The sequence below is a fragment of the Bos indicus genome, chromosome 11 (assembly GCF_029378745.1).
Source record: "Bos indicus isolate NIAB-ARS_2022 breed Sahiwal x Tharparkar chromosome 11, NIAB-ARS_B.indTharparkar_mat_pri_1.0, whole genome shotgun sequence".
Taxonomy (NCBI): Eukaryota; Metazoa; Chordata; class Mammalia; order Artiodactyla; family Bovidae; genus Bos; species Bos indicus.
The window spans coordinates 9,107,974-9,132,369 of record NC_091770.1 but is presented as its reverse complement, the minus strand read 5'-3'; the positions used below and the strand labels follow the sequence as shown (position 1 = coordinate 9,132,369).

The following is a 24,396-nucleotide window of genomic DNA, read 5'->3' as shown; positions in this document are numbered from 1 at the left end:
GGGGTCCTAGAACTTAGTCCTCAGCCCTGGTGGCCCCTCCCAGCTCCATCAAGGACTTGTGTTACTTGCAAATCCTTAGGTGTTACTGAATTGTAAGCGATGCACTTCTGTCTCCTGTGAAGTCTTTAGGTGCTCCTGGACACCTCAAGGCCTTTGGATTCATCCTGCCCTGCACAGTTCAACAAAGGAGATTTCTGGTTACTTCTCTGACAGGTCACCTTTAGCCAGATGCTCCTAAAGAAACTTTCTGCCCTTCGGTTTCTGGCCCTGAATATATTCCGGGGATGTTTGTGTGTGCGTGGTCGCCAAGTCGTGTCCAGCTCTTTGCCACCCCCAGGACTACAACACACCAGGCTTCCCTGTCCTTAACTATCTTCCAGCGTTTGCTCTAATTATGTCCATCACAGTCTCATCCTCTGTCACCCACTTCTCCTGCCCTCAATCTTTCCCAGCATCAGGGTCTTTTCCAGTGAGTTGGCTGTTCACATCAGGTGGCCAAAGTATTGGAGCTTCAGCTTCGGCACCAGTCCTTCCAATGAATATTCACCATATTCTAGATTCTTTTTCAATACAGTGCTGTTGAAGTTGTTGTGTGGTCGTTAAGTAGTGTCTGACTCTTTGCAACCCCATGGACTGTGGCCCACCAGGCTCCTCTGTCCATGGGATTACCCAGGGAAGAATACTGGAGTGGATTGCCATTTCTTTCTCCATGGGAACTATCAGACCCAGGGATAGAACCTGTGTCTCCTGCATTGGCAGGCAGATTCTTTACCACTAAGCCACCATGGAAGCCCAAGTTGTGGAAGAGTATAATCTAAATTTTGCACACACACAAAAATCTACTTTTAATGTAATTTTTTTAAACTAGAGAATCTTCAACTTTGGGTAAAAAAGAGGTTTCATTCTACAAGGAGAAAATTACCTCTATAATATTTTTTTTTAAAAATCAGTAGGTATTATTTTTAAAACTTGTCTTAAACCTAGGGAACATTCATTCATAAGGATGGCAAGTACGCCATTCTCTTACATAATCTAAATCTAACCTTTAAAGTATAGCATCACCTTGTGTCTAGTTAAGAACCTGCCTATACCTGCTTATTGCATCATTTGAGAAGGGAAGACTCAAGGAAAACGGAGAAGGGGGCCAAACAGTGAAAAGGATCTGAGGGCAGGAGAGGGTATAATGGAGATTTTACAAAGGTATAATGGAGATTTAGACACTGGTGGACAAAAGTTGGGTGGAATATCACCCTAAGAGAGCAAGGGAGACCCCACGAGTGACCACACTGAGTGTGGCCTGAGCGGATGCACCTCAGCTGCCTGCTCCCTGGGAGCACTTCCCAGCAGCCTGGACCGCCTAATTCCTGGGAGGGCCCGCAAAATCCAAGCCGGTGGCAGCCTTGGGGAGTCAGAGCCTCCTGCCTCCCACACTGTTTCTCCCTTAACTCTCTGCACGCCTTGAAAGCAAATTAGGGCTTTGCACTTTTCCATGTGCATTTCTAAAATTATTCAGTCCTGTTTGTCTTTTATGGAGAGGTGCCTGACCCTCTCTTCACGGTTTAATAAAACATTTGAAGTCGTCATGACACCGCAGCCAAACACCGTCAGGAGGGGAGACGATGGCAGCATTTCAATGAGGGAGGAAATGAGAAACGAGTCCCCAGAGGACACTTCATAAGGAGCAGCAAACCTGTCTTTTCAAACATGCTTCTGAAAACGAGGTTGGCTATTTTTTTTCCAGCTGGGATAGTTGGTGAAGGGACAGCGGCTGCCAGACCAGAGGCAGCAGGAGGGAGCCAGGGGAGCTGGACCACGTGGATCCCGGGAAAGGAATCATCCTTACCACCCCAGCCTTGGGGGTCGTTAGGAGTTTACCTGGACACATCCAGCCTGAGTGGTGTATTGGCATCCTCGGATTCCTGATGCAGAAGGTAGCATTCCAGTCACACCTCGTTTCCATTCGGACGAGTTCTTTCTGCTCCCATCGGACTAAGTAGGAAAATGCCCTGTGAGTCTCTCCCTGGTTCCCTTGGAGCTAGGCGTGCTCCAGCACGTCTCCTATTCCTAGAACACCTTATCCCCGGCTCCTCCAGGACCACGGGGCAGACAGCGGAAGGTGAACTAGGACTGCCTGGCGCAGTGAGTGACCTTGGATGCCCACCCCAAATATTGCATACATGTGCATGTAAGTGCACACTCACACACACAGAAACACACACACCCACCATGCTCTTGTGTTCCAACATCTTTCACCAGGCCAGTGCACTCAAAGTGCTCAAGAAAAGGGAGGGCTAGGGACCCTAGGGGAGGTTACATCCAGATCATATAAGAATGAAGAAGCAGTGGTCACCCTGCGGGCAGCAGGGAAGGAAACAAGAGCTTGCTATTTACATAGGATTTTAGGACAAGGTTCACTGAAGGCTCAGCGAGGCTAGAGGGAATCATGAAGGCGGCGAAATGAAAGTCAGAGGTGAGGGACTTCCCTGGAGGTCCAGGGGTTCAGAATCTGCCTTCCAAGGGAGAGGATGCAGGTTCGACCCCTGGTCTGGGAACTAAGATCCCACCAGCCACAGCTACTGAGCCCGTGTGCTATAGAGCCTGTGCGCCACAACAAGAGAAGCCCACTGCCACAAGGAGGGCCCACCACAGCCAGAAAAAAAAAAAAAAAGTCAGAGGTGAAACTAGCTAGTTGGAATTACTGAGCAGGGTGGAGAGTTTTATTAAAACCATGGGTGCTGCCTTGCGACCCCTACTGCTGAATCTCCCATTGGTCATCTAATCAGTAATGTCTTTCAGTCATTGCAGCTCCGTTAATAGCTTACAGGTTCTAGGAAGTGATCGTGTCTCAGGAGATGTTTGACCCCAGATTCCCGGCTTGCTATCATGGCCCTGGCGCTAATTTTGGCAAGAACACAGGCTTCTACACGGAAAGAACAATACTACTTTATTTAAAATATATACAAAATTATTACTTTGAAACATATATATTACTGTCCAACACACATCATATAACACTGATTGATGTAAATTTTGGTACCTTCATTCATTAAGTTTGGGGATTTCTCTTTTACTCAAGGCTCCTGAAGAACATTCTCTTAAACGGCCACGAGCGAGGAGGTGCCCAGAGGCTCCGTCCCTGTGGCGGGCAGGCTGTGCTCTCAGATACCACCAAGGCCATGCGGCTCTGCCTCGTGGGGACTGAGGGCAAACCCTGACCTTGCTGGGGGCTCACAGGACACAGACGTGAGGGACACACCTCAATCAATCACACACCAACTGCCCATCTTCGATCAACCTCTCTCTCCCTCTCTGAGTATAAAAGGGTCTAGGGGCTCTGGGTCAGTGTATAAAGGGAGGGTGAGGTTGGTGAGAAAAGTGCCAACTATTTTCTGAAAAAGAACTCCTCTGGGCTTAGAGGAGTGTAAACTGTGTTATCTTTCTTTTTTGCTTCTGTCACAGGAGGAGAATGAGGAGCTAGTCTGGTGATACAGCCTTGGAAAGGAAACGAGAAGAAATACACATGGGGAACATCTGAGTTCCTGCGCCAAATGTGAGTCCTGATTATCCTGAGATAACTCTGACATCTGCCTCCAGGCCCAAACCCCTCCCACCCCACCCCCCAACCACACAGTGCCTTGCACCTCTTAGGCACTTAATTAATGATAGATAAACGCAGGCGGGGGGTGTGGTGTCTACGAGTGGAAAACATACACATTTTAGAATCGGAGTGTGTGAGAGGTGGCGGGGACCTTGGAGACCTTCTAAACCTGTTTCCTCAGGGATGGGGAAACCAAAGCCCAGAGAAAGTGGGGAGAAACCAGCAAGCTCACATGACTAGTTTCTAACTGAGTTGGGCTTGGAATCATGTTTTCTACATTTTTCTTTAAATCTCCCACTCTCTTCAGATCTGAAAGTGTAAGGACAGTCCACAGAACCAACTGTGTGCCCTGAACTCAGGAAAGTCACTTTCAGCAGTGGAAGCTCCTGGTGGTAACAGGGGCCCAGGGAGTAGAGGCCCAGTGCCCAGGACAAGCAGAAGGGTCCCCTCCAAGCATCTGCCCTCTGGATCACGGTCCTGCCTGGGCTGGGGGACCGGGGTCCCAGGGTCCTGGGGAGGTGGCCCAGGCTACAGCAGTCAGACTCCTGCAGCCCTGCGTGAGGTAGAGGAACACAGAGGTCACGAAGGCAACCCAGTGGGGGTTGTATTCCCGCCACTGTGACGGGGTGATGTGGCGGGCCTCAGGGCATCACGAGAAACATGTAAACAAAGCCCCCAGCCACTTCTGAGCCTGAAAGCAAGTCAACACAAGTACTGAAATGATGAATCAGCAGGACAAGGCATGTGGTGCCCGCTCATTGGTCAGATGGAAGGAGGGCCAGGTGGGGCGGGGCAGGAAGCAGGAAGAAGAGAAGGGGCAGGGCTGTCACCGCTGACCCAGAGGTGGCTTCAGGTGAGGGGCCATGGAGGGCAGGAGGGTTGAGGACATGCATGAGCACTGGGGTGGGCTTCTCCTCTCAGCTGAGCTGCCCTCGAACATTCTCTGGGCTTCGAGCCACCGAGGTCTCCCGTGTGTCACACGGGAGCTGAAAGGCCCAGGGCCCCTCTGTCTCCTATGTGACTTTGGTTTCCAGAAAGGATGGTTTGGCATCACCCCAAATGCCCATCTGACCAACATAAAGAACTCTGCATGCTTCCACCACGCACACACAGATACCAACGCCTGTGGAGGATGCTGGTGCTGCAGACAATGCCTGACCACCCAGAGATGGACGAACCGGGGTTTCTCACATCAGAACAGGGCACCCGGGCGTCTCCAAGGCAGGCCTGGAGAGGGCTCACAGAGCCTTCCTCCTGCCACTCAGCCAACCTCCCTACTGCTCCCCTTCCTCCCTAACTTTCGGCCCAACTCGGGCATCACTCATAGCTTAGTTGGTAAGGAATCTGCCTGCAGTGCAGGGGACCCGGGTTTGATCCCTGGGTCAGGAAGGTTCCTTGGAGAAGGAAATAGCAACCCACTCCAGTATTCTTGCCTGGAAAATCCCACGGACAGAGGAGCCTGGGAGGCTACAGTCCATGGGGTCGAAATAGTCGGACACAACTTAGCGACTGAACCGCCACCACCTGCATCACTGCACGCATCTCCCCTTTGGTCCTGATGCCTTCGGGTTTCCAACAGGTCTGCACTAATGTTCCGCAGCAAGAAACAGAAATAATTCATCGTGCAAACGCGGGAGCCCGTTTCCCTGGTGACCAGCGGGTCCCTTTGTGCTAAGCGCTGACTGCTCGGGAGTCCCAGGAAGTCAAGTGAGGGGCAGATGGTGGCTATTGCTCGCCCCTCCCCTACACCGCGGACTGGTTCTCCGTGCACGCGTACACGGTGCTCGGCTGGATTCGCCTCCGGATCCGCTCAGGCACTTTGGGGAGGATCTGGAAGGTGGGGGGCAGCAGCTCCAGACAGGCCTCGCGGAACTTCTTGATCCGCCAGCAGTAGACGATGGGGTTGAAGACGGACTTGAGGTAGCTCAGCCCCAGCACGCAGGAGCTGGTGGCGTAGAAAGAGGGGCCGCAGTAGAAGCGCCGGCTGAACACGGACAGCAGGCTGTACACCGAGTGCGGCAGCCAGCACAGCGAGAAGCCCACGAAGAGGATCAAGATGGTGGTGAAGGCCTTGGTCTTGAAACTCAGGTCCAGGCTGGCCTGCTGCTGCTGCCGCCGCAGCCGCCGCAGGCAGGCGCGGGGTAGCCGGCGCAGGTCCAGGCGCTCGGACTGGTTGTGCACACGCACCGCGTTCTTGCGCACTGCATGCAGGACGCCCAGGTGGGCGCCGAGCATCACCGCAAAGGGAATGAAGAAGGCAGCGCCCACCAGAGTCAGCACGTAGGCGCGGCCGGCCGGGAGTTCGGTATAGCCCAGCACGCACTGTGGGGCCCGCGCCGGCACCTCCACCAGCGTCCAGCCGGCCAGCGCCGGCGCCGAGACGCAGAAGGACAGCGCCCAGGACGCGGCGATGATCACTTTGGCCCGGCGGGGATTCAGCCGGTCCTGGCGCTGCGCGATGATGAGGAAGCGGTCCACGCTGACGATGAGCAGGATGGACACGCCCTCCAAGACGAAGAACCAGTAGAGCGCGGCTGAGAGCCGGCAGAAGGAGTCCCCAAAGTGCCAGTGGACAGTGACGAGGGTGACGGCCGTGAAGGGCATGCAGCACAAGCACAGCATGATGTCCGAGAAGGCCAGCGTGGCCAGCAGCAGGTTGATGGCGGAGCGCATGGTCGGCCTCTGGTACACGATGATGCAGACCACCGCGTTGCCTAGGAACCCCACCACGACCATCAGCATCATGAGGACCGCCAGGGACATCCTGAGCGTGGCGGGCGGTGGGGGCACCCTGGAGTCCCCCTCGTGGCTCCCGTTGGGCAGCAGGTATTCGTAGGTCTCGATGGACGATTGGTTACAGGCCATCGTGGAAGAGGCCCTGGCAGTGAGGCAGAAGCGGGATAGGAGGGGCCTCAGCGATTCGGGGGCTGCATGTTCCTCCTGCTGGCTTGGGTCTCAGGGGAGCTGGAAGGGCTGGGAGGAGCCTGTCTTTGGGAGCAACAGGCTGGGACTTGCGATTCATCAATCACAGCCTCATCGTCTCCGTGACAACTGGCTGTGCAACTTCGTGGGCTCTGGATGGCCTGGAGCAAAGAAGCAGGAAAGAAAAGGGGGTTAGACCTTCCAAGCATGTGTGGAATAGAACAGTTTTTTTACCTTTTACAGGTATTTTAAGCATTGGAGTGGAGATGACTCACTTATTTACCACTTGGAACAAGGCTGGGTCTTCACAAGTATGACAAGCCTTGTCACATCACCTGGGAAACCTAATCAGACCCACCTTGTGGGGGACCAGAGTTTGCAATCAACATTTCCACAATCAGCATTTATTTAATACATCCTAAAGGAAATCAACCCTGAATACTCATTGGAAGGACTGATGCTGAAGCTGAAGCTCTAATACTTTGGCCACCTGATGTGAAGAGCCAGTTCATTGGAAAAGACCCTGATGCTGGGAAAGATTGAGAGTGGCAGGAGAAGAGGGTGCCAGAGGATGAGATGGTTGGATGGCATCACTCAATGGACATGAGTTTGAGCAAACTCCAGGAGATGGTGGAGGACAGGGAAGCCTGGTGAGCCGTCCATAGGGTTGCAAAGAATCAGACACGACTGAGCAACTGAACAGCAGTTTATTAACTTGAATTATAAGCACCCTGATCCAGTGAAGCTTTGCATGAGGCACTGCTGGAGCAATGCCAGCTTCGTGAGGGCAGGGCTTTGTCTGTGTTGTTTGCTGTGTCCCCAGCAGAGAAGGTGCTCAACAGAAACTTTGTTGAGTAAATAAATGTTGGTATATGCCGCCACTCCTTGTTTAGCCTTTTTGTTGGTTAGCCACTCAGTCATGTCTGTCTCTCTTGCGACGCTATAGGCTATAGCCCGCCAGACTCCTCTGTTCATGGGATTCTCCAGGCAAGAATACTGGAATGGGTTGCCATTTCCTCCGGGGGATCTTCCTGACCCAGGGATTGAACCTGCATCTCCTGCATTGGCAGGCGGGTTCTTTACTGCAGAGCCACCTGGGAAGCTTGTTTGACCTTAAACAGTTGTAAGAAATAATCCAGCAGGATCGCATGTCTTCTTCCCCCAGTTTCCACTGTGGTAACACTCCAGATAACTGTGGTGCTGCCAGAGTGTTGGGCTTCCCTGGTGGCTCAGATGGTGAACAATCTGCCTGCAATGCAGGATATGCAGGGTCAATCCCTGGATTGGGAAAAGTCCCCAGGAGGAGGGCATGGCAACCCACTCCAGTATTCTTAAGTCTGGGAAATCCCATGGACAGAGGAGCCTGGAGGGCTACAGTGCATGGGGTCACAAAAGAGTCGGACGCAACTGAGTGACTGATCATCACACACACACACACACACACACACACACACACACACACACAAGTATATAGTAGTTGGGGTAAGAACCCAGCCTGGGATTCAGATAGATCCTACCAACTGAGTTGATTTTGTTTCTTAATTTCTCTTAAGTCTTTGTTTCTTTGCCTGTGACGTGTCGCCCAGGGAGGCCTGTTACGGGGAGCACAGGCGGGGCCTGGCCCTCAGTGCTGGGAGCAAGGCAGGCAGATCACTGCCCGAGCTGGTCTTTTGTTTTCTTCTTGTACCTGAGCTTTTACTGAGAGACTGTTGACATATCACACGTGTCAGTTTAGGGTGATGATGTGATACACATATATACTGTGAAGTGATGCCCACAGTAAAGTTAGTTAACAGCTCCATCTCTTCATGTAATTATCAGTTTTGGGGTGTGTGTGCATGTGGTCATGAAATTATGATTTCCATTCTTTACAGCAAATTTCAAGTGTATAATACAATCTTGTGAACTGTACTCACCATGCTGGACATTATTCACAGTATCCAAGGCATGGAAACAAGCTAAATGTCCATTGATGGATGAATAAAGATATTTTCATATGTGTGTGTGTGTGTATATATATAATGGAAGCACTTTTGAATTATTAAACAAGATATCATTTATTATATACTTTATTTAAAAATTACCTAAAAGGATAAAGCAATTTAAAAATATAAGACTTAATGAGCCAACAATTTGACTCAATTTTCTTTTTATAGGCCCAATCTTTATTTCCCCTGAGAAATAAATGTTTCATAATTTCAGTAAAAAGATTGTTGCAGTGGAGCATGTAGGTGACTGAGGTGGCCATGGAACCAGGAGGGGAGGCAGCATCAGCTCTGGGTTCCTCAGGCTCCCCCAGAGGAAGCCCCACTGGCGGTAGGGAGGGATCACATGGGCAGTCCCTTGCTTGGGCTAGTGTGGGCAGGGCCCACAAGGAGCCAAAAGAACACACTTGACCGACTAGAGCCCCCTGCCACTGGCAGCGGTCTGGGAATGAAAACATTCGAAGGAGAACTGAATTGTTTCTTCTTTCCACTACCTTCTGCCAGAAACAAAATGCATGAGCCAGGTGTGAATCAGACCTGTAGACGCTCCTAGAGACACCTTAGGGATATGGCAGCTTCTCTCCTTTGGAAGCCCTCTGGCTTTCCACTTATTTGCTCCCACTTCTTCCTCTGTGCTGGTGAGAAGCATCTTTTTTTCCAGATTCCTTAGAGTCAATATCATAGAGATCTCAAGTTGAAGGACTGGGGTGGCGAAGAAATTCAGGAGGTCTCACACCACATAGTCTAAAGGCTCTGCCAGTGACAATGTCTTGGTGATGTTACTTCAGCTCAGGCCCGCCTGGTCCTCAGTGCTCCAGGGTAGACCCACGGTCTGAGCTCCAGTTCTGAGCATGGCCAGAACAGGCTTATCTCAGTGGTGGAAGCGGTTATCCAAAACTGTGGAGGTTGAGCTATATAAGCAGAGATCTTCTGTGTTATTCTGTAAGTGAAAAGTAGCTCTCTGCAGATCACAGATACTTGAGTTAGCACGAAACAATACTCCCGTGCCTCTGTCTTCCAATCTATGAAATGAAACCAACCACATGTCTACCCCCAGGGTTGTAAGAACATGTGCAAGGCCTGGTACAAAGAAGGGCATTAGTCAATAACTCACCAACTAGTAATTAGTAAGTTAATTCCACATCCCTCATTGTTTCCAGTTCATGGATTTCTGTCTCTTGAATTAAATAACAGGAACCATGACAGGTATGCTTGAAGCCCTGGTGGATCAAGTCCCTCTTGGAGCACAGAATACGGGCCACTGAGAAAAAGACAAACCCCTGCATGTCCATGTGTTTATCAATCCTGGCTGAGCCTTTCACCTGCCCCCGTCTCCACGCTGTAAGAGTGGATCTTTCCTACAACGTAATTATAGGGAGCGATTTCATGCTTAACCAAAGGAACAGATGGTGCAAGGAGTTTTTTTTTTTTAAATATGTGTCTTGAGGTTGAATCAGATTAAAATCGTTTGGGCTTCTGGGCAACAACTTTTCTCAGATATTTTAATTCAGCGTTTTGGTCACAGTCCTGTTGTTTGTCCCCAGATCAACAGCGCTTTTCTTAGCAAGTATTCGGGCACATTAAAGATCAAAGTAAGAGGTAACAGGCAAACGGGAGATGTTCTGGGGCCTTCTTCAGTCTGAAGCAGCTCTCAGCATCTCTCCTGCGGCTTGTATGTGGAAGAGAGGGGTCGTGATGGGAATTGTAAGCCCAGGAAGCATCGAGCTGGGAACGGAACCATTTCAAGGCACTGACTGTAGTTCCCATGCAATCGATCCCACCCTGGGGCTAAGTAGACGTGCAGGTGTTGAAGATAAATAAGCATCTCGGTCTCACAGAGAACCGAGCTGAGCTCCCTGTGCTATACAGCAACTTGCCATTAGCTACGTGTTTTACACATGGTCGTGTATTTATGTCAGTCCTACTCTCTGAATTCATCCCACCTTCCCTTCCCCTATTGGGTCCACATGTCCATTTTCTATTGACCTAAAGGGGAGAGGTGGGATGTGGGAGGTGAGTGGGAGGTTCAAGGTGGAGGGGATATACGTACACACATGTGCTGTGCTAAGTTGCTGCAGTCATGTCTGACTCTTTGCAACCACGTGGACTTTAGCCTGCCAGGCTCCTCTGTCCATGGGATTCTCCAGGCAAGAATACGGGAGTGGGTTGCCATTTCCTCCTCCAGGGGACCTTCCCGACCCAAGGATCAAACCTGTGTCTCTTCTGTTTCCTGCATTGGCAGGTGGGTTGCTTACCACTGGTACCACCCGGGAAGCCCCTGTGTATATATATATAGCTGATTCATTTCACTGTACAGTGGAAACTAACACGTTGTACAACTGTACTCCAATTAAAAAACTGTTGACATATTTTAAAGAATAAAGAAAAAGTTGAGAAAAAATAACAAGCCTTGTAAACTGAGGTTTCATTTACTAAGGGGAGGTGACAGCCTGTGCTCCGCTGTGAGCAGGGGTCCACTGGGCGGCATGCTTAGTGAGCTGCGTCTACCCCGGGGTGGAAGGAGCCACTGGCAGTGAGCAGAGAGGAGACACTGAACGGAGCACGGCATTTGTTGTCTGCAGCTCGTAGGGTCGCAAAGAGTCGGACATGACTTAAGCAACTTAGCACCCACAAAGGGTTTTCAACAGAGGCTCATGCCTCCTTTCTTGTCACGACTAAAGCAGGATTGTCCAAAGGTGGGTCTGCGTGGAGGCAGCAGATCGTCTTATTACATGTGTTAACTGAAAAAAAAAAAAAAAATGTGCAACCTAAACGTTGAGAGTTACGTTTTATTCGGAGGACAAAACTGAGGTCTTATGCCCAGGAGACTGCCTCTCTGCAGTCTCAGAGGGGCTGCTCTGAAGAAGTGCCAGGATTTGGGGAGAGGACCGACAGCAGGAAGCCAGGATATGCAGGAGTTTTTACAACCAAGACCAGGTAGTCAGAACCAGAGATTACTGTTAATTAAAGAAAACCAGACATCTCAAGCTAAGGAATTTACCGCTTTTCTAAGTGCGAGAAGGTGCAGGAGTCTGGGCTCACTGAAATCAGTCCTTTGATGTGCACCTCAGCTCTCCACGGCCAGTATCCTGTGTTTGCACATTCTGAGCCCCCTCAGAGTGCATCGCCAAGGTGGCTGTAATGTGATGGCCTGATGTTTACTGATATAGCTGGTGGCATTGGCAGTTCACACAAGTCTGAGATTGGTCCGGCCCAGAAAGCCAGAATCACCATTGGGTGTTCAGAAAAATGACTGACCCTCCCCACACGACAGCAACAGCAGCTGCCCACTAGTCCCACTATCTTCAGAACCCCACTGCTGCTCTGGCTGCCCCCATAGATGCTGCTCCTCTACGTCCTTCAAGCAAAGGTGGGCGCTGGCCTTCCTCAAGCTGTGCCCTGGGTGTCCGGAGAGTCTCCCTGGGGTGCGGCCACCATCCACTTTGAAGAATAAACTCTCAAAGCACTGGGTTGGGGAGCAAGCACTTCTTAGGGAACTATTTTCCAGAAATATTAAAAATAATTCTAATAGTCACTTCACAGCAGCACATCTACATTTTAATTCAAGATTTAGAAATATGTATATAATCTCTGGGGCTTCCTTGGTGGCTCAGTGGTAAAGAATCTGCCTGCAATCTAGGAGACGTGGGTTCGATCCCTGGGTCAGGAAGATCTACCTGGAGAAGGGAATGGCAGTCCACTCCAGCATTCTTGCCCGGAGAGTCTCATGGACAGAGGAGCCTGGCAGACTGCAGAGAGTCGGGCATGGTAATCTCCAGTAGAACTTGCTGTCTCTGCTGGTGGGGAATTGGTGAGTTCTTTCTCTGAAGCTGTGGTTATTGCTTCCAGTAACCAATCACATTTGTGATACAGGACTTTTCATCCTTTACTCCAGGAAAATGCTGGTTCACAAATGCCGGATCTAAGGAGTGATGTCAGCTTGGGCAGATGGGGAAGTCTACCATGGAAACAGCTTGAGTCTGTCTTTACCTGCAGCCGCGTCACCTGTCTTTTTGATACAAACTCTCAAACAGATGGTATATCCCAATTTCAATAACTTTATTGGCAATGAAAACTAGGCAAGAGCTGCCAGAAGTAATTCATCAATAGCTTTGCTTAGAAACAGGTGTTAGGCTATGTGTCTCAGCTTCTAAGAAAAGTGAGCTGAGAGAGACCATATTTTTTATTTCTCAGCTCAGGCAAGACTCCTGGGAGGAAAATTTTCAAACAGAACAAAATCGGAGGGACTTCCCTGGTTAAGACTTTGTGCTTCCACTTCAAGGGGTGTGGGTTCCATCTCTGGTTTGGGAACTTAAGATCCTGCATGCCCCATGGTGTGGCCAGACAAAAAAGTGGGGGAAGGGGGAGAGAACAGAATCGGGGAGGCTTTTAATGAAGCACAGCTTTACTGCGGATTCTTAGGATCACCTGAAATGTATTGTGTGCATTATTACTGCCAGACTTAGCCCTGTGATAGCTCAGGAGTCCTCTGAACCTGCATTGGCCAGGGTATAGAAACTTATTAAAAATGCAGGTTATCAGGGCCACCAGACCTGCTGAATCACAACCCCAGGGTTGGGGGCCCAGCAAGCCTTCTGTTAACTATGGCTCTAGGGAATTTAAAGTTCTCAATCCTCAATTTTGGGAGCTGCTGACAGCCTACCTTGTAGAACCCTGCCACTGATGCAGTTTTATAGACTGCAGTCCTTCACCTAGAAAGTGGTGGCAAAAGACACCCACATTAAGACCCAGGAGGGCTGGCTTAACCCTGAGCTGGGCCACTTCCATGAGATTTAAGTGGGCGTTCACATACATGGGTTTTTTAAAACTATTATTCTTTATTTATTTTTGGCTGTGCTGGGTCTTGATTGCTGCTTGCAGGCTTTCTCTGGCTTCCATGCCTGAGCTTCCCATTGCAGCGGCTTCTCTTGCTGTAGCACGTGGGCGCAGTAGTGGCCGCTCCTGGGCCCGAGGGCACAGGCTCAGTAGTTGTGGCTCACAGGCTTGTTGCCCTTGGCATGTGGGATCTTCCCGGACCAGGGATTGAAGCAGCGCCCCCTGCATTACAAGGATTCCTAACCACTGGACCACTAGGGAAGCCACACGGGTCTTTCTTATTAGCAGTGAGTTAGTATTTTGGGACAGGAGCAGTGGAGTCTTTCAGCAGGAATAGGAGGAGGCAGGAACAAAGTAGCTTGGAGGCTCTGTGGGAACAGAGACGGGCAGGAGCACATGGGGCCACGGCAGCCGTGGACGGACCCCAGGACTCTGGCTGCCCTTGAACGCGTAGGACACGCATAGCTGAGCTCTCCCGGGTGCTTCTGGAGAGAAGTGGGTGAGAACTCCTTGTCCCCCTGGAGTTAACGCTGCTGGCTGCAGAGAATGTAGGATGACTGCCACATCCACAGGAGATACAGGGACACTATCTGATCTGTTCAGTCCCCAATGCCACCCCATGGATATGTACAAAGAGCATTCATATGGCTCTGTGGAGTGACCAGGCTTGGGCCTGAGGGGGCTAAAGCCTGGACACACTGGCAGCCTGGGCATTGCTTTGGGGTCAGGCACCCAGTTGGGAAATTCTAGTCTGTGGAACCAGGCTGCAGGACTCTGTGTGAACACGGGGGTCTAAGACAGACTGAATTCTTGCTCGGACCAAAGAAAACAGTAATAATACCTACTGTTTGGATAAGATTTCAAATGCACAAAACGGGACTTCCCTGGTGGCTCACTGGATCAGCATCTGACCATCATTGCAGGAGACACAGGTTTGATCCCTGGTCCCGGAAGATCACGTGTGCTGTGGAGCAACTAAGCCCGTGCTCTACAACTACTGAGCCTGTGCTGAAGCCCATGAGCCTGGGGCCCGTGCTCTGAAACAAGAGAAGCCACAGCAGTGAGCAGCTTTCGCACATCAACGAGAGAGGCCCCACTCACCACACTAGGGAAAAGCCCACACGCAGCACCAGCCAAAAGAAACAAATACTTTTTTCATAGGGAATAAATTTATTTTTTTAAATTTTATTTATTTTTTAATTGAAGGATAATTGCTTTACAGAATGTTGTTTTTTCTGTCAAACCTCAACATGAATCAATCAGAGGTATATGTATATCCCCTCCCTCTCGAACCACCCTCCCATCTCCCAAATAAATAATTTTTAAAAACAAAATTTTAAAAATATAAAAAATGTTCACAGCCACTCGATTACATTAATATTCCCATTTAAAGATGAGAAAACAGTCAAGTGGACAGAGGGCCTCCGGTCACTTCTGCCTCCTCTTGGGCCCTGATCCCTGCTCTGTTCTGGGGCCTTGTTAGCGGTGCCCACTCAGGGTGCAGGTGGGTTTCCTTGTGCAGACAAATCCCTTTCTACAGACTCAGATGCTGACTTGGATCCACTGACTGCCTACACTTGCTCTAGTTATGACATAGAACAGTTGGTGTTATACATCCTTCTGAGAAGTCCAAATAGCCCACCCAACCTTTACCAAATGCCCATTTTTTTCATCTTTATCTTTAGTTGCTCAGTCGTGTCTGACTGCTTTCGCCCCCATGGACTATAGCCCACCAGGCTCCTCGGTCCATGGGGTTCTCCAGGCAGGAATACTGGAGTGGGTTGCCATGCCCTTTTCAGGGGATCTTCCAGACCCAGAGACTGACCCCGCATCGCTTGCGTTTCTCTTGCATTGGCAGGCAGCTTGTTTACCACTAGTGCCACCTGAGAAGCCCTTTGTATCTTTATATCACCCTTAAAGCATATGGCTCACTTAGGGACCTTAGGTTCCAAGTAATTCTTAAAAATTGTGTTTATGCATTCCACTGTGAAAAGCCAACTTCCCCCCTCTCTGATTTAGAAGTATTGCATCTAAGGGGTGGTGTTTAAAGTCTCTGAACCAGGTATAAAGATTTTGCTTGAGGCACAAAGCATATGGTGCTTCTTTAAAAACAGACACAGTTTGATGTTTTAATGAGATCTGAGACACTTAGCACTTTTTCAAGATGCTAAAAAATAAGATCTGCCAATGTCGAGTTTCTCCATGTAGAACAGGTGATGTCCCAAGCCACTTGCCACCTACCACCGGCCCCCACCCAACCAGGCTCCCAGTGCAGCTGCGGCTCCTTTAAATTCTAGAAACCCTGGATGCACGCGGGCTCCTCAGACTTCTCAGCCTTGCAGCCTGGCTGCTTGGCAAAACCTTTTTCCTTCTCCAAAATCACATCTGCAGGTGCCCATCCTTCCCTTGAACTTGACTTCCTCAGAAACTATTTTTAAACTCTTGGGTACCTTTGCAATTTTTCTAACATTTTATCCCCCTATTCTGAAAAAAGAAAACCCTGACTCTGATAAAAAAATATATATATATATATATGCTTTTTCATTAGTAATAAAGAAAACACAGCTGATAAATTCTATTAAAATGACTTTTGATAACATTTTAATGTTTTAACAGCTTTACTGAAGCACAATTTACATATCATAAAACCTGCCCATTGTAAGTTTACAATTCAATGATTTTTAGTCAATTTATAATGTTAGGCAACTGTCACTACAGTCCACTTCTGGAACACTTCCGTCGCCCCAAAAAATACCCATTGCGTCTGTTTGCAGGTGACTGATTGCGTTTCATTTAATTTCATTTAATTTTATTTTTGGTCACACTGGGTCCTTGTTGCTGCATGGGCTTTTCCCTGGTCGTGGCAAGGAGGGGCTACTCTCTAGCTGTGGTGTGTGGGCTTCTCACTGCGGTGGTTTCTCTTGTTGCAGAGCATGGGCTCCAGGGCGCTGGGGCTTCAGTACTTGTGGCACGTGATCTCTGCAGTTGTGGCTCCCAGGCTCTGGAGCACAGGCTCAGTGGTTGTGGCACCTGGGCTCAGTTGCTCCACAGCATGTGGGATCTTCCTGGCCCTTGTCTCCATCATTGGCAGGTGGGGTCTTTATGTCAGAGCCACGAGGGAAGGCCTAGAGTTTTAAATTTATTTTCCCAGAGTCCCTAACACTGTTGTCCAGAGGGCTGTTAATCTGGCAGCCCCGCCCTGACAATCCCAGCTGGGTCCACCCATGAGGGAAGTGGTGTCGAAGGGACCACCTTTGTGATAAAGATGAAACAGCACTGGAACCTTGTCAGTCCTGCAGCCTCGGCCCATGTGGAAATTCGTGACCCTTGAGTGAACAAGTATCAGTTGGGCAGGGAGCTTAACTCCTTCGCCTCTGCCTCCACCAAACCACCACCCAACCATCACGGAGTTGAGATGGACCAGTGATGTACAGGAGGCTTTGGCACCGGTCCAGTCAGGGAACTCCAGACCTAAAGCATCGTCCTGCCTCTGCTTCTCAGCCTGGGAAACTGGACCCAGAGATCACCACACTGAGTGAAGTCAGTCAGACAGAGAAAGAGTGCATTGGTCTTTGCATTACATATTGACCAAACTTCCTCCATCAGCAGGAATACCTGCTCAACCATGCTGTTGTTCAGTCGCTCAATCGTGTCTGACTCTTTGCAACCCCATGGACTGCAGTACGCCAGGCTCCTCTGTCCTTCACTATCTCCCGGAGTTTGCTCAGATTCACATCCATTGAGTTGGTGATGCCATTCAACCATCTCATCCTCTGTCGTCCCCTTCTCCTCCAGCCTTCAATCTTTCCCAGCATCTGGGTCTTTTCTAATGAGTTGACCCTTCCAATCAGGTGGCCAAAGTACTGGAGCTTCAGCTTCAGCATCAGTCCTTCCAATGAATATTCCAGGTTGATTTCCTTTAGGATCGACTGGTTTGATCTCCTTGCATTCCAAGGGACTCTCAAGAGTCTTCTCCTTGCTCAACCATAAATAGCAACATTCTCCTAGCACCAAGACAACTCCTTAAAAGATAGCATTCCTTCTTGAAGAGAAATATCGTATGATGTCCCTTATGAAGTGAAGTGTTGGTCACTCAGTCATGTCTGACCCTTTGCGACCCCATGGACTATAGCCTACCAGGCTCCTCTGTGCATGGAATTCTCCAGGCAAGAAAACTGGAGTGGGTACCCATTTCCCTCTCCAGGGGATAGGTCTAGGTTTCTCATAGCTTTTCTTCCAAGGAGCAAGTATCTTTTAATCTCGTGACTGCTGTCACCATCCACAGTGATTCTGGAGCCCAAGAAAATAAAGTCTGTCACTGTTTCCAGGTTTTCCCCATCTATTTGCCATGAAGTGATGGGTCTGGATGCCATGATCTTAGTTTTTTTAATGTTGAGTTTTAAGCCAGCCTTTTCACTCTCCTTCTCCCTTACTTCCTGCAAGTGTTTCTTCAAAAGCCCATCTCGGTGTGTCCTTTGCTGCCCACTGACGTTGACAACATCCAACCGGGAGTGCAGCCTGCACCTCCTCTTGGCGGGGACCCTGCCCACACATCTCCAGCAACTCAGGCAGCTTAGAAGCTGTTCTTCAAAATTCATCCAGTGGGGCTTCCCTGGTGGTCCAGTGGTTAAGAATCCGTGTTGCTATGCAGGGGATGCCGGTTTCATCCCTGGTCCGGGAAGATCCCACCTGCTGTGGGGCAACTAAGCCCGTGCGCCACAACTATTGAGTCCCTGCTCTAGACCCTGCAAGCCTGCAAGCTCTGAGCCCTCTCGCCCTAGAGCCTGTGCTCCGAAACAAGAGAGGCAACTGCAACGAGAAGCCCACACACCACCTAGACAGTAGCCCCTGCTCGCTGCAAGTAGAGAAAGCCAGCATGCAGAGCAAAGATCCAGTGCAGCCAAAAATAAAATAATTTTAAAAAACAAACATTCATTGAATGAATGATTTTACTTCTCTTCCATTGCAAATCTATATATTCTAAACTTTCTGCAGATAACAGGCCACATTTTTTTCCCATAAAAGTTTCATTTTTTAAAAATGTATAGCATTTATGGGCTTCCCTGGTAGCTCAGACTGTAAAGAATCTGCAATGCAGGACATGCGGGTTAAATCCCTGGGTCAGGAAGATCCCCTGGAGAATGGCTACCCACGCCAGTATTCTTTCCTGGAGAATTCCATGGACAGCAGAGCCTGGTGGGCTACAGTCCATGGGGTTACAAACAGTCAGACATGACTGAGTGACTAACACTTCATTTCACAGCATTTTATCTATGTTTCAATTTTACACTATGTATGTTTTGAACTCAAGAATCATGGATATGATGGGTATGGTGTTGGGGGGAACAGACAGTTGAGAGGGAGGCAGGTAGAGGGGACAGGCACAATCCGCCATTTCTGGCCATTTCCTAGACAGCAAGCAAATCCTTTACTAAATCAAAGGCCTGGAATTTAATATGACTTCTTATCAAGAAAGGCAACTCACTAATTTGAACCCAGGGCCAAAAGATTTCAATACCAGCTGCTCCAACTTCTAAAAATTCGCAACATCTTTTTACTGCTTAGGATGGTAATAACATCAAACACGTCCTCCCCTGCATGAGGAACACGTTTAGTTCTAAACCAGCCAAGACAGAAAACATTCGAAACACACAAAGCCGGAGGGTGATTGGGCCCACAGGTCATCGGGTTCCACCTGGGCTTCCCCCAGAATCAGCCGGGGAATAGTTCATTTACTATAAGGGAGGCTTGGATTCAGGTTTCTTGAGATGATGTTTAACAGTCTGCTCAGACACGCAGGCCTGTTCTGCATTAACCTCCTCAGGTAATATTATCCAGACGTCTCCAGTGTATGGAAGGTGAGGGCTGCCTTCTTACTTGGAGACAAAAATCATGCTGGAGCAGGAACCATGAGGGTCCCGGGGTCTGCCCTGGCTTTTTTCACACACTCACCTAAAGGGATCCCTTCTCTTCCAAGACTCCTAACGTCCCAAGAGACTGCTCAGGCCCAATTCTAGAAGCCACATCCAGCCCCCTTTCTTGACTCCCATGGTCCTTGGAACATCAACTCTTGGTCTGTTTTCTGCCCAGCCTGCCCGAATCAGAGCTCAACATCTTCACCCCAAACGAGGCTGTCCCCTCATCGCTCCACATCTCAATAACCAGCCCCACCAGCCCCGCAGGGTCATCTTTGACCCTCCCCCCCACTCCATGCTACCATCTAATCATCTAGCCTCTGCCTTAAGAATTGCAGGGTGTTTCCTGGAGGCTCAGTGGTTAGGAATCCACCTGCTAATGCAGGACACGTGGGTTTGATCCCTGATCTGGGACGACCCCACATGCCACTGAGCAACTAAGCCCATGAGCTGCAATTACTGAGCCGGGTGTCCCTAGAGCCCTTGCTCTGCAACAAGAGAAGCCACCACAGTAAGAAACGCATGCACCGCAACTCAACAGTGACCCCACGGGCCACAACTACAGAACAGCCTGCACAGCAGTGAAGACGTAGAACAGCCCAAAATAAATAAAATTAAGAGGGAAAAAAAAAAAGAACCACTGAACTGAACCCACTTCTCTCCACCCACTCTGCTGCTGCTCCAGTTTGGGGGGCTGCCACCTCTCAACAAGGTCACGGCCACCGACCAGCCCTGAGAAAGACAAGACCCAGCCACTTCCAGCTGAAAACCCATGGACAGCTCCCTACCGACCTTGGGATGAAGGGCAGCCTCCCTGCCTGAACATCCAAGAGTGTGCGCAGACACCCCGTGAAGGTGATGAGATCAAGTCTGGGGTCATAACCAGTGCCGACGAAAGCAGAACAAGATGGACGTGGAGGTCTTCGTGCAGGGCGAGTATGGCTGGTGAAGGCTGAGTCCCACCTCCCTGGGTGTCCTGAGCTACGACGTAAATGCATTTCTCACTCTGGGCTGAGTGAAGACTAGTTTGAGAAACACTAGTGGATGAGACCTTTGGTGAGCTGGCCCCGGCCCGACTCTCCAGGCCCCTCCTCACTGCCTGCTGTGAGGTTCTCTCATCGCCTCCAGACCCAGTTGCCCACTGCCCCCGGCCCTTTGCACAGGCTCTTCTCTTTGCTTGCCCCACTCTGGACTTGCATGTCCAATTCTCACTCCTCAAATCTCAGCTGAAATGTCCTTCCCTCGTGGAAGCCCTGACTGGGTGGGCCCCCTACCCCATGTCACCTTTCCTTCCCCACTGTTGCCCACATCACAGTGCAGAGCAGTGGTTTGCATCTGCTTTCCTGCTATTGACTCCACCAGGGCAGGAATTATGTCTGTCTTTCCCCTCTGTGACTCCCTGGTGGCTCAGATGGTAAAGAGTCTGCCTGCAATGAAGAAGACCTGGGTTCGATCCCTGGGTTGGGAAGATTCCCCTGGAGAAGGAAATGGCAACCCACTCCAGTATTCTTGCCTGGAGAATCCCACGGACAGAAGAAACTGGTGGGCTACAGTCCATGGGGTCACAGAGAGTCAGACATGACTGAGTGACTTTCACTTTCACTTTTCCTTCTCTGCTCCTGGCACGCAGTACATGGAGCAGGCACTCAGTGACCACGTGCTGAATGAACAGACGCTTGAGCCTGTCCGTTAATTCAAGTCTTATGTGTTGCCTGAGCCCCTCTGCTGCACTGGCCCTGTAGACACACAAACAAACAAGGCAGCATCACTGCCCGGAATCCAGAGGTAACATCTTCCAAACCTCTGCATCAGGACCACTGCTCCCCAGGGAAGAGCAAGTTCAGGAGCACAGCTTCCTGTGGGTGATGCCAGGTGCTTAAGGGAAACCCTTTCAGACCCAAAATAAATCAAACAAAACCTCCTCGAACCCAAATGCGGGACTCAAGCATTGATTTCCAGCATGGAAATCTTGTATTTCATAGGACAATGTTATATGAAAATTATGCTTACATGTCATGTAAAATTTCATATGAAATAGATATGAAGTCCTTGGCTTGCTCAGAACTTTAATATTCTTGGGCAACGACAAGGTGCCTTGAGGACCTTACGTGCCTGACATGGTGTTTAAAAATAGCTCGAGTCTGCATTTAGTTCTTACGCTGGATTCCTGAGTTCTAGTTGTACTTTACGGGAAGGGTCAAGGGTCTCAGACAGGTTGGGGTAACGGGAAATGTTGGCTCTGGAGTCCCAAACCGTCCCTCCAGGGATGGCTGATGGCACCGGGGTTCCCCAGAGGCCCTCAGATCAGCTCGGGGTCCCTCCTTACTCCCAAGTCTGCAGAACAATAGTCTCCCTTGAGTCCGAAGTCTCCTCTGTTCTGACTATCATCTCTTCTTGCATCTCTCAAAGGCAGAAGCAAGTCAGGGAACACCATTAGCCTTCTCAAACTTCGTTCATTCTCTTCCCCGCGAAAGAAGTGCCCCTCAGCAAACGCCCCCACCGCCCACTGACTGCATGAGCCAAAACCCCTGGGGTCAGGCTGGACACTGTCCTTCCTGCCAGTTCATCACCAGCGCCTGCTGCTTTTATTCTTGTCTCTCTAGATCAGCCGTCCCCAGCCTTTCTGACACCACGGACTGGTTTCTTGGAAAACAACTTTTCCATGGACCAGGACGGGTGGGGGCGGTGTGGATGGCAGCGGTGGGCTGGGGGGGGGGGGCCACTCAGGGATGACTCAAGAGCATCACATTTATTATGCTCTTGGTTGTTGTTATTTAGTCACTCAGCCGTGTCCGACTCTTTGTGACCCCCATGGGCTGTAGCCCACCAGGCGCCTCTGTCCATGGGATTTCCCAGAGGAGAATACTGAATTGTGCCCTTTATTTCTAATCTAATGCCACCGCTGATGTGGCAGGAGGTACTGGTCCATGGCCTGGAGGCTGGGGACCCTGCTCTATACCACAACCCCAGCATGAGTTTTGACCTGAATTAACACATAAAGGCCCTGAGAAGTCCTGCGTGAAAGAAACCATTGGCACAGTTAACCCAGCCTTTCCAAATCCTATGCGGTCCTGGAATACTCGGCCCCTCCACCACATCTCCCAAAACTATGCCTCATGGGATACTCTTTGGGAAACACCTCTGACCTCCCTGGGGGCTCCCCAGCACGTCCACTCTGTCCTCATTGCAAGCTGCTTCCCGGGTTTAGCTGACGCCAGCTTCCTCCTCTAAAACTCCGGGCACCTCCATCAGTCCCAGCGATGACCTGGGGACACTGCTCCCTATCAGGAGAGGGTCCTCACAGTCAGATGCTAAACCAGAGCACACGTACCAAAGGCCAGTGAGGAGACATCACTTCAGTCTCTCAATTGTCCTGGTTTTCCAACCATTCGCTTAAGAAAAAGCTCTAGGACTGAGTAACTTCCCTAAAGTAACACTTACCAGCTGGCTGACCACAGAATCACCAGCCTCATTCACTAAGCAGGATTCTACACTTGGAGTTGGAAATACTGAGTTCGGCCTACTTTTTATATACATTTTTTAAAAAACTTTCCTTAAGGAATGACACCATGAATGGAAAGAACCCTAAAAATATAAATTCTCTACAATTGAGCAAATTCAGGGACAATGAAAAGTCTAATAATAAACTTGAGACAGACTAAACACCACATAATTAGCACACTTGAACCGAAGGCAGAAGAAAAACATGTAATTAAATCTGAATCTTTTAGGAGGAAATAAAAATGGTCCAATAATAGCTAAATCAACCAGAATGAGAAAAGTTATAAAAAGCAACCTCCAACTGATTTGCCCAAGAAGAAGATGATATAGGACCAAACAGCAAAGGCTGGAAGAAGGGGAGAAATTCTCTACGGATACAGAAAAGTGAGATGAGATGGTTGGATAGCATTACTGAATCAATGGACACCAGTCTGAGCAAACTCTGGGAGTTGGTGATGGACAGGGAAGCCTGGCGTGAAGCAGTCCAGGGGGTTGCAAAGAGTCAGACATGACTCAGTGGCTGAATGATGACACAGAAGAGTGAAGCTGATGCAATTTCCAAGAGCAAATGATTGCTTTTCCAGAAGCACCCCAAAGGCTGAGTTCTCTTACAGTTGGTGAGAACAAAAATCACAAATTTACAAAATTCAGTTCACATGTGAGTATTAATGATGCAAAAACCTGTGGTTCCTGGAACAGCCTACAGCATTTCCACCCCCCGGGCCTTTGCACTGTGGTTTCCTGCCTGAAGACGTCTCCAAATGATGCCAGGGCTCACTTCACCTCGTTCTCAGCTCTGCTCAGACACCCTCACTGACACAGAATCCCCAGGCACTCTCTGTGCTTCTACTGGGCATTATTTTTCTTCAGAACAAAACATAACCTCTACTCAACACTGTACTGAGTTCGTGCTCAGTCACTCAGTCATGTCTGACTCTTTGAGACCTCACTGACTGTAGCCTGCCAGGCTCCTCTGTCCATGGGATTCTCTAGGCAAGAATACTGGAGTGGTTGCCACTTCCTTCTCCAGAGGATCTTCCCAACCCATGCATTGAACACATCAAAGGCGTGAATAGACGCATCTGGGGAATTTGTTGACTCAGCTAAAGGAAAGCACGTCTTCACTCTCAACGTCGCTGTTATAGATGTAGCTGAGCGGTACTGGTAACTACAGCTGCCCTCAGCCCATCCCTGGGACTGAGTGGTCCTGGCATTGAGTTTGTTTCTCACGACCATCTTCTGGGGAGGTTCAGGTCTCTGGGGAGAAGGGATGCTTAGGGAACAGCCACTGAGGAGCAGACTCAGGACTGCCCAAGCTGCCAGGGGAGCCAAGGGAGCTGGCTGGCAGCCCACACCCACAGGAGGCTCTCCGGGAACCAGCCGATCTGGGATGGACAGAACCATTCCGAGCACGTTGGCTTTTCTCCAGTTTCTGTGCTGAAAAGAGTCCAGTTACTTGCTTCTTCCTCTCTCTGCTAAGAGAAGCCACACAGGAGGGACAGCTGGCTTTCCAGGGACCCTCCAGATGCCCGCAGACACAGTGACCACCACCCCGGGGCCCAGGAGAACCACCTAGGGAGTTTTAGCAGTCAGATGCTCAGGCCCCACCCCCTCACATTCTGTTTGCACTGGTCCGGGG

General features: G+C 49.8%; 1 protein-coding gene across 1 annotated transcript in view; it reads right to left on the bottom strand.

Moving 5' to 3' along the window:
• Nucleotides 1–2,924: 2,924 nt before the first annotated feature.
• The window catches only part of GPR45 (G protein-coupled receptor 45), a 43,116-nt gene continuing 21,644 nt past the window's right edge, over nt 2,925–24,396 (bottom strand). The window contains exon 2 of the mRNA XM_070798392.1: nt 2,925–6,681. Coding sequence (XP_070654493.1) covers nt 5,342–6,463 — 1,122 coding nt within the window. The 5' untranslated portion in view covers nt 6,464–6,681 and the 3' untranslated portion in view covers nt 2,925–5,341. The remainder of the gene's footprint in view (nt 6,682–24,396) is intronic.